Source organism: Anser brachyrhynchus, assembly GCF_964034855.1.
Source record: "Anser brachyrhynchus genome assembly, chromosome: Z".
Lineage (NCBI taxonomy): Eukaryota > Metazoa > Chordata > Aves > Anseriformes > Anatidae > Anser > Anser brachyrhynchus.
In genome coordinates, this window is record NC_137697.1 from 13,779,786 (window position 1) to 13,790,855 (window position 11,070).

At 37.7% G+C, this 11,070-nt stretch overlaps 1 protein-coding gene across 17 annotated transcripts in view; it reads right to left on the reverse strand.

Moving 5' to 3' along the window:
* ARL15 (ARF like GTPase 15) overlaps window positions 1-11,070 on the reverse strand; it is a 216,847-nt gene that overhangs the window by 19,870 nt on the left and 185,907 nt on the right. For 13 of the 17 annotated variants that reach the window (XM_080574579.1, XM_080574571.1, XM_080574573.1 and 10 more), the window contains one exon: window positions 6,571-6,659. The exons of 3 other annotated variants lie outside the window; for them this stretch is intronic. In XM_080574579.1, coding sequence (XP_080430705.1) covers window positions 6,571-6,659 — 89 coding nt within the window. One more of the 17 variants, XM_080574566.1, reaches the window with a different exon arrangement.

Consider the following 11,070-nt stretch of genomic DNA (forward strand, 5'->3'; position numbering starts at 1 on the left):
GCTTTTCACCATTATATGATTAAATTGTGGTTTTGCTGATGGTTAGAGGTTAGTCAGATTTTTATTACTTCCAACAATCACTTCATCAGCATAATCCTGATACCACCATGTAGAAAAAGAATTTAAAATTAATACATTTGAAAACAAAGCAAAAAGCATAAGAAATTCATCATATACCTACCTGTATTAGGAATATGCTGAATTTCTGGTTAGCAAACAGTCTGTTTATCAAAATAAAATCAATCTCAAATTGATCATTTAATTTTCATCAACTGATCAAAAAATTATTAGAGCAAATTTGCTATTAAAAATCCATGTAATAGAGACAATTTATCAAATTCATTAGGCCAGCACAAATAGAATGTTTTTTGAAACTATAGAACCGTAGACAAGAAATTGGTCCCTCTGGACCAACTAGCAGTGGGTTGTTCTCTACAACTGATTTCCAAGTTAACAGATGGGAAAGATTCTGGACAGCAGTGCTCTCCCATGACGTTTAGGACACTGCAGTTCATTAAGTACTCTATGTTACTACTGCTAAGGGCAGAGTATTACCTGGCAGACCCAACCAACCTTCTCAGTGGACTCAGGTGCTGAGGTGATCAGACAAACCTCCGCTTTTATTGACTTCATTCAAAATTAACAATGAAGGCATAGATCGTAACGGCAGGTTAGCAGTTAGGCCAGCTGATAATTACTGTCAACCTGCAACAGGAACCAGGCACCCGAGTGGAGCCTGTGCTTCTGAAACTCATACTTTAGTCATGTATATCTCAGATGCTTGACAGAGCGCTAGTGTGACTGTGCATCTGCATCTTTAGGAGTGCTCCATTTTTCAGACTTGTCTGCAGTGCAAAAGCACCCCACATGTAATGATGTGACAATTAATTTTGAAATAATGCTGCTATATTCTGGCTTTTTGAAAGTCTGATTTGTTCTGTCCTAGTGACCAAGAGACCAATTTTTCAACATTAGCTTTCAAAGAACAAAAAAAAAATGCACAGAGATGTTGTTGCTACATATGATAATTAAATAGCATGCAGACAATTGCTGTCTTGCATCTGTACAGTTATGCCCAGTTTCTTGATCAGGTTTTCCCAGAAAGCCTTGTTGCTTCCCTCCTGATTTAAGTTCAAAGTCAAAGATAAAGGATCACCTGCTTTACTGTGACTGTCCAGCTGGAGTAAAGGGGGCAATTTTATTTTATTTTTTTTAACATTCGCTGTCTATAAGCTTAGTCAGCTTCATTTGCTATGCAGACTTTACTGCACCAGTAGAATCATCCACATGGCTCTTGGAGAAAGGTGAACACTGCAGGACTAAGCCATCACAACTCATGGTGCCTGGAGAACCAGTTGCATATATCAAAAAGAAGTCAGATATGGATAGATGAAATGTAAGGAAAAAGGGCTAAGGGGACTACACAGTTGTGTTTTTATTTGTCTTTTAATTTTTCTCTTCACCTAATTCAGAAGAAAATAACATGGTAAACAAAAAAAAATCTGAAAAAAATAAAGTCTCTAAAATAGAGACCACAGGTGGCACGAACAGGAGAAAAAAACAGTGAAGGACAAAGGCAATGAGCAGTAAAAATAAATAAATAAATAAATAAATAAATGCTCCATTAGGAACATACCAAGATAGACAGAAAGACACAGAACTTAAAAGTAGAAAGAGTTTCAATCATTATTAGTTTTGTTTTTACTGCTAGTTGCAAAAGGTTGATAGCAGGTGCTGTTGTATCTGAAGCTTCCCTTAGAGCTACTTTTGCATCTCTGCTGCTTCCTAGTCATTTCAGAAGTCACCTGAAAGGTCTCATTCCCTAAAGCCTGTTTTGAGACACAAGCCAGACCTGCAAAAAAAAATATTTTTTGCAAATTGTACCAAGGTGTTAAAATAATACCATACTATTATTTCAGATCCACCTTAGCCTAAAAAAGGCTTTAAAGTGAGCAGAGACATTATTCATGCTAGATCAAGAATGCTGCTACCAATTGCAAATCACTATATTATTCATGCTACTTCAATAATACCACTACCAATTGCAAATCAACATCATGACAGGCCTTGAAAACATGGCTAATAAAACCATATGGCAACATTTACCATTGTCATACCCAATTACAGGATCTAATATTCAGCCAACAGCATATCTATAATCATATACCATAATCAAAAAGAAGGTAAAACATTCAAGGCATGGCTTCACTGACATTAAATTTCAGATCTTGGAATTTCTTTCTTTCTTTCTTTCTTTCTTTTTTTTTTTAAACAAACAAACAAACAAAAACATAAGCAGAAAGCACTATGAGTTCAGCAAAATTGGTTTATTTGCTGCTACATTGCTTCCTTTGGTATTTAAGGGCCTATCTTCCTTTCATATTTCAGACTGCACTTAAGCAGGCATAAATCATCTCAGGAATGATACAAATTATGATAGAGACACAAGAACATTCTCAAACAGAACTGTTGGATTCTACAAGGCTTTTGAAAGAATCCCATTTGACATTAGAGAGAACAGTGAAAGAAACATCATATATCCGTATGAACTAAAAAGTATTTTCCCAGTTTCACAGAAGGAAAACTGAAGTTTAAGATTAACATCTTCAAATTGGCAAGTTGCTTCACCAAGTGTTTGATTGTCAGCTGTGAGCAGTCCCACTCAGGTGAGTGCATACTTCTGACTGCAATGCATTTTTTCCAGTTCTTCCCTCCCATCCTCATTCCAAGCCTTTTGAAATAAGCTAGGCAATGGCTAGCCATAAGAGAAACAAAACTTCTTTTTAGGAACTGACACCAGCTCAGACTTGTTCTTGTTTTCTGAGTCTGTGCCTTGGAGAAGTTCAGGAAACTTGTCATTTCTACACAGAAATAATCTCCTCCATAAAGAACCTAAAATAGATTCAGTTATGAATTGACTCTGGCAGCACCTGTATCTGCCACATCTTGTGACACCAGAAAAGGAATGAGATAGCTGAGTTGGTAAGGACCTGTGACTATTTCTTGGCTTTCTTTATGCCTTTTTTTGGGAAAATATCGGGAATTATAAGGGCTTATCATCTAGCTATTCAGTAAATTCCTTGTAAAGGAGTGAATACATCCAGACTCAGTTAACTTGCCAAGTTAGACTGACAAGGGAGGTAACAACAGAAAAAGGATGTAGAAGGCTGGCTTGTTCCTAAGACAAACATAACCTGTCTCTCTTTAGATCAAATAGTGGGAAGCATTAAATTACAATAATTTGGAATTATGGAAATTTAGAATTTTTGACTCTTTTCCCCGATATATATTGAATTATATCAGTTATAAACAAAATACTCCTTCTTATCTATGTCTCTCAACTTCTTCACACCTCTGTGACATACAGAGTGATAATTTTCTTTTCTCTTCCAGATCAGATTGAATATGGAAATTTCAAGGGAGTTAAAATAGAGTAAGACCAAATTTATACAAATGATGTTTTGTTGGCAAATATATTTCTTATTCTCATGGGTAAGTTTAATATAAAGAACTGCAATGTGGTGAACAAATTTTGTCCTATTACCCCACATTTACAGCTGTGTTAGGAGTCACATTGCTATTTATTTGCCACACCAATAGCTATTCAAAGCATAGCTGAAACTTCTCCTTGGCACAGGGCCAGGAAGACAAGATACTAAAACCTATTAACAGTGCATCATGACTGTGAATTAAAGAATCCTGTGGAACCATAAACTGTCTACAAAGAAAATGAGAAAAATAATAAAATTTGATCAGAGGGTTAATATATTTTTATTAGTGCCTGGCAGCAGACTAGTAATAGACCATTTAAATGTGTACAACAATATAACTGACTCGTGTCAGATGCATAGCGGTGAAAAAGTCTGCAGACAGTCAAGTATTTATAGCTAATAAAAAAAAAAAAAAAAAAAAAAGAACCTGACTAGACTTAACATAGTTTTTCTCTGTACTTCCCAAGTTGATATTCTCTGAAATCTGGAGATTCTCTAAAGGAATCAAAACATTGCAGAATGCTTCCAGGCTATCAATGACAATAATTAAATAGCAAACGCTACTGGGAAACTGGAATTCTCACTTTTAAGTCCCAAACTATCTACAAAGCTCAAAACGCAACCCCCGACCCTCCCCAGACTCTGTCTAAACAAGGTAAAAATAGCTGTTCCTTGCATAGAAATTTGCCCTGTCCACGAGATGAATGCTGTAAGTGAGAGCTATGACTCTGTAAGCTATGTCAGTGGCTGCGAAAAGTAATACTTCTAAGTATGTCTGGACCATTAGTCAAGAATATTATAGCAAGTTTCAGGAATAAAATTACTACTTTTTTCATAACATGTTATAAAATGAGTATAGAGTATCTTTTAAGTTTTATACTTCCTCAAACACTTCAGTACTGAGAAGTCAGATTTTATGGATGTAGAAAATCTTGTATTTAAATACGGGAAAAAATCAAGGATGTTTTAGGTCCAGGCTCTTTTTCTGGCTTTCCCATTTACCTTTTGTGATATTAAAAAGCTAATATTAATTCATTTTAGCTATTAATGCATTTGAGAAGCTCGTAGACAAAGAGTTTATGAAAATAGCTGAAAATTCTCCAAATAAATACAAACAGAATGTCAGAACATTCGTTGAGTATTGGAAACATTGACACTAAGTTTTTGTTGTCCACCTCCCCCACCAAAGTGGTCTTACTGTTTACTTGTTAAGATATTTATATATACTTATACAGAATTTAAAGATAGAAAGGCAAAAAATCAAAGAAAAATGAGAAAATAAACATGGCCTGTTTACCCCTCTTCATCCCTTTCCTCTCCCCCTCAACCAAGTGCCTGTCCTGTGCTTACCTTGCTCTGATCTTTCAAATCCACGCAACTGGACAAGAACCATCTGCTGCAGCACTGCAGCCCACAAGAACAGGAATAGCATGGAGAACCATAGCATCACTTAGCCCACAGGCTGTTTTTTCACGACTGCTGAAAACGTGTCCAAGAGCCAGGTCATACTGCCTTCCATCTCCCACAGAACAGATTGTGGTGACTCAGGATCCTTATGGGTCAAAAGAAGTCAGCCGGGCCAACCTGCTTTTTTCATACACAGAATCAATGCACCCATCTTCAGGCCACTCTGCAAATCCTACTTTCAAAGCATTTAAGTATGTTCTGATAGGCAGCTATGAAAAACAAATGCTTTTTAGCAGCCCAAAATGAAACTTTGGGATGTTCAATGAAAACAGATGTTAATTCAGTTTAACTATGGACAACTGGGAAAGAGTAATGTTTTCTGTTAATGTTTCTTTAAAAGATGCTTCATCAAGCTACACTAAACAAACCAGTCGTATCACATAAACATATTTTCTTTGCATTTCTTGAGTACTTCTTAAAACAAATATATTTCCAAAACCTGGAGTTCTAGCACCTTGCTGTGCTAAAGCATTGATTATTTAGCAAGTTGATCAAATAATTCTAGGTCAGAAAAGTATCCACATATTTATGTTGACCTCACAAGCAGATAATAAGAATGATACAGATAACAGGAGTGGTAACTGCTAGACAACATCTTTAAATAATAAAAATGAATAGACTCCAAAGCAGAAGAACTTAAATGAAATTACAACGTATGCTTCCTTTTTGTTTCCTACTTACTATGTAGTAGAAATTATTGACAACTAGCAAAAGAATATTGCAAAAAAGATGCCTATATACTGAACTTCCCTTATGCTCTCCTCATCCTCTACCTAAATACACACATAAAGACAACACTGAAATCAACCGAACAGTAAAAAAAGCCTAACAACTCCCCAAATATTTTCAAAACCATTTTCTTGAAAAAGAGCTAGGTACCAGCTGAAGTTGACAGAGATACTTTGCTATTGATATTTTACACAGAAGGAACTTAGATATGAAATATTCACATAGAAAGACAGCTGTAAGAAGCGAGTAAAATAACTGTGCCTTTCTCTTTGGTGTTCTTTATGTTCTATAACTTAAGAGGTTCACCACAGCCTCCATCTGCTACTGTTCTAACCATGGGAGTATCGAAAATGCATCCAGAGCATCTGATATAAAGCAATACCATGAACATGTAAGTAGTCTCACAAACATGGTTTATTTTTGCAATTAAAAATATGACCAACAGTTGCATTAAAACTTTAATTGTATTACAGTTCATATATTAAGACAAGTTGGAGATCCATGCATTGAAGTACAGGAGCATAAAAATGTTTTGTTGCTCTACTTTCAAAACTATTTTAAAAGCCAGTAAGAAATTTTGGAACACCAGAGCAAGGCAGCAACAACCAAATTTATTTCAATAAAACATCACTGATGTTAACTGTAGAATCAGAAAAAGAAGGCTAGAAAAACAAACAAACAAACAAACAAGGGCACTATTTCCCTGAGAGTTAGCAAAGTCTGCTAAATGACTGAAGGAAAGTGACCAGTTGCATCAAGGAAAAACAATCAATAAGAGTCTGGGAAGACACTGTACAACTCCATAGCAAATGACAAATTACTTTAGCAGTGCTTTTTAACTCTTAAACGGGATTCCAGCATTGCCAAACACAGAAGTACTTACAGAAACTCTGAAAGTTGCTGGCTGTTAGTCAGTCTTTTGCTGTTGACAGGTGTTTCCTTAAAAGCAATACCATAAAGCTGATCTGTAAACTAAAAAAAACAAGATGAAGACTTGAAGCATTGCTAGCTGACCTGAACATGAGGTCAGGAAATATGGGAAAAACTCTTTGTCTGGTACAGTGGAGGTCATATCTCAGAGAACAAAGTTCTTGCTCCGATGTAGAGGATTGTTTTTCCTTTAACACTGCAAGGTACCTGGCTGTCGAACTACAGCAGTCTTCCTATTTCAAAGGTAAAAATGCTTTGGTGCTAACGGTGACAGAAGTTTAATAACTGCATTTACAAATGAGATAAACAGCACAGGTCACAAAGTGAGAAACTTTCAGGTAATGGGCGCCAAGCAAGACATTAGTGTTACTAATCTGTTGGCTGCAACCAGTGGCTATTCCTGTTTCTCCTGCTAGGGATAAGGGTCCTTGTCCACCCTAGGACTACTGAGGAACACAGGAAGGAAGAGTACAACACAGCCAGCAGAATGAAACTGGACAGCGACTGTGGTGCCCAAGCAACTATTTCCGCATATTGGCCTTCCATGACTTTCTGCAGTCACATAACTCATGCTCAGAGGAGTTTATTTTCTCTTTTGAAGGCCCGAAGTAAAAACTCCAAAAAAAGAGTACTGAGTCTCTTTCACTCTTCTTCACTTGTTCTTTTTCTCTTTTTCACATCAGCTACCATAAGTTGCTGTAAAAATGAAGGAAGAGTTTTTCACAGACTGCGTCCTCCCTTTCTCCCTCTGAGAGCAGCTGCAAGTTCCACTGCAACCATTCATTCAGGAAGCTCTGCCGGGTTAGGCTTGCTTACAAACTCCTTGTGCAATGACAAAATGGCTGAGTGCAAGAGCTCCTAGCTGAGGAGGGAGAGCTTTCACATGAAAAGAAAGAAATGTCTACCTGAAAAGACTGGGATTTTCTGATGGGAATATCCCGATGGAAACTCTCCCAAATCTCGTTATGTGAGACTTTTTTTTTTTTTATTAAGAGTTCAGTTAACTTGTATTTTTTGTTTGTTTGTTTCCTTGTTTGGTTGTTTTTTTTGGTTTGTTTGTTTGTTTTGTATGGAAAAGAAACAGATAAACATACAAAGAAACTATGGAAAGAGTACCACCTGTGAAATGAACAAAGCAACTATCTTAAAAAACTGTGCTACAGACATGAAAGCCAAAATTTCATACTTATGCCAAGCTCCAGACATTAATTGTCTGATTTGTCGAAGTTGTTAGCATTTTATAGCACTTTCCAGATTCAAACAAAGTGCCTATATGGAGTCTTTGATTGGCAACATTTAACATGAAAAAGTTCTCTCCAGTTGGGTATCAAGAAAAGAGAACTGGAAAAACACAGAATAAAGAACCACAAAAGCAAAACAAAACATCAGATTTCACAGATTTATTAAGCATTAAACAAAGATTCTACAGCAAAACACTCAAATAGAGAAGCATTAGTTCACTTTAACCATATTCTTTGTGCTCTGCCTCACACATCCTTGTTTCTCCTTCCTCCAAAGATCTTACATTTCCCATTACACCAAGGAGCATCAGCAAAGACCAGGATTAAATAAAACACTATGTAAAATTCCCACATTCAGTATGACTTCTAAGCACATACTGAATTTCAAGTATTTAAACAGTCCTATAGAAGAGTTAAGTTGGAAAAGTCCTATAAAAATCATCAAGTCTGACCTCCTGACCACTTCAGGGCTATCTAGAAGTTAAAGCATATTGGTGCCCCTTGAACACTGACAGGCATGGGGCATCAGCCACCTCTCTTGGAAGCCTGTTCCAGTGTTTGACCACCCTCACAGTAAAGAAATTTTTCATAATATCCAGTCTGCACCTCTCCTGGTGTAGCTTTGTGCCATTCTGTAGCATCCTGCCATCAGTTCCCAGGGAGCAGAGACCAGCACCTCCCTCTCCACCTCCCCTCCTCAGGAAGTCGCAGCGAGCAATGAGGCTGTTACTGAGCTTCCTCTTCTCCATACTGGACAACCCAAGTGTCCTCAGCCTCTCCTCACAGGACATGCCTTCCAGCCCTGTTAACGCGTTTGTTGCCCTCCCCTGGATGCTTTCAAGGACCCTGTCATCCTCACTATATTGTGGAGCCCAGAGCTGCACACCATATTCAAAGTGAGGCCACGCCAGCACCAAATACACTGGGAGGATCACCTCTTCTGACCGGCGGGCTATACTGTGGTTAACGAACCCCAAAATGCAATTTGCCCCCCTTGTCTGCCAGGGCATACTGCTGGCTCACATGGAGCCTGCTGTTGACCAGTACCTGCGGATCCCTTTCCGCTGAGCTGCTCCCCAGCCACTTGTCTCCCACATTGTGCCTGTGTCCGGCATTCAGGGTATCTATGTCCCTCTACAATGGATCTCTCATCCCTCCAGAGAGCCAACAGCACTTCCTAGTTTAGTACCATCACCAAAACTGATGATGATGTATTCAGTTGCTGCATCCAGATTATCGATAAAAATGAACAGGACTGGCCCTAGAATTGAGCCTGGGCAACACTGACAGTGATGGGCCACCAACCAGATGTAGCCCCACTCACTACAACTCTTTGAGCTCTGCTGTTGAACCAGTTTATCACCCAGCATAGAGTAAACCTGCTTATCTCATGGTTGTCCAGAAGAATGCTGTGAGGGACAATATCAAAGGCCTTACTAAAACTCAGAAGGATTACGTCCACCACCTTCCCTTCATCCACCAAGAGGGTGACCTTATCACAGAAGGAGATCAAATTACTAACTATTGAGTGTTTAAAAACACGTTGAAGAGCTTTACGGAACAGAGGTAGGACCATTATCATTTATGGGACCATTATCATTTCTAAAAAGAGCTTTATTGTATCAAACTTAAAATGGAAGGAAGAATCATCATCCATTTAAGGCATCTCCTCACAGGACATGCCTTAAGAAATATAAACTGCTGCTTCCTGAAAGAATCCTTATTGAATCTTGCTCTTTTCCCTTATCGCACAAGTATCTGCATGCACTGGCCTCCTGACAGCCCATTTTTTGCCCTCCATGTTTGGTATTAAGTTCCATGAAGAATGTCTTTCACAGACACTGCAGAAGAAGCTGCAGAAGGAAGCTGATATCCTGGAATGTCAAAAGCACAATGTCATGATTGATACATTTCACAAATATGTAATGCCAAAAATTATCAGCAATGAATTTAGGCCAGTTTATTCAAATGAGATCCCTACAGTTAGGTTCCTAAACCAGATCCTTGAGCACTGGCCAGTTTTCAGAGGTGTTGAGAACTTGCAAAGATTAGGGTTTCAGGACTTCAACATCACTGAAACATCACGCCATTTGTTAAAGTGCCTAAATATAAATTATGTAACATAACTTTAGGCTAGACCGACAAATGCTTTGTTTTAATATTTTTATGATAATAAAATTCATATGTGAGTACTTTATTCCAATGGAATGGCTAACAGGAGTATCCAAAACGATGCATCGACTTCCCATTTTATAGCAGTACACTGCCCCAACACTGTATCTACCTGAAACCAAATTTCAGTATCTAGAAAGCTACTTTCAAAAGTATTTTGTTGATCTTGGATACAGTTAATTTTCAACATGGAAAACAGAAAAAAAAGTACTGACATTCTTTGTTGTACACGATTTTGAATAATTTTTTCCTCTCTCAATTGAGTTTTTTTGGAAATATGATTGTAAATCATTCAGGCAAAGAAAACATTTCCATAGATGGCCAAATCACCCCAGAGATGAAATGCATCCACACAAAAACTAAAAATAAAACAGGAATTATGCATCCAACTAATGTAAGTGTTATCTATTACAAAGAGCAAAAAGAATGCAGCTTACAGTGAACACAAACCATAGCATGCTTGAAAGGGAGACTACACCATCCTACATGCTACCAACTGATAACGTAAGAGCAATGGCTGTAACTACAAAACATGATTATACAGAACCCCCCTAGACACATGTCCACGCAAGACTTCACTACAACTAGTCACTGTCATTTGCGTTGATGCAAAACATTAGCAGAGAAGCAGACCATGACTGATAGAAATTCGCCAGAAGCGTAAGCCCTCTCTCCCACATACCAGCAAGATCCTATCTAGTATACTCCTGGAAGCCACGTACACAGGGCAGAACCTTAGCACAGGTTCCAAAAAGCAAATTAACTATTTTTGAAATTAATTTATTGAACAATCAGTAGCTGTAGAATGAATGTCTATGGAACAGGAAAACTATTCTTAACGTGGCAATACTGACCATCAAAAATCATCCACCAACAATCATCTGTTCCTAATGCAATATCAGGGTGAATCTGTAATCACATTACGTGGCAGCTGAATGATAGGTAATAGAGGTGAGAAAAATCCCCCCTTAAAAACAGTATTAATGGAGCTAATGTATGTATGTTCTCCCATGTTTTTTCTATGCATTTATCTACATACT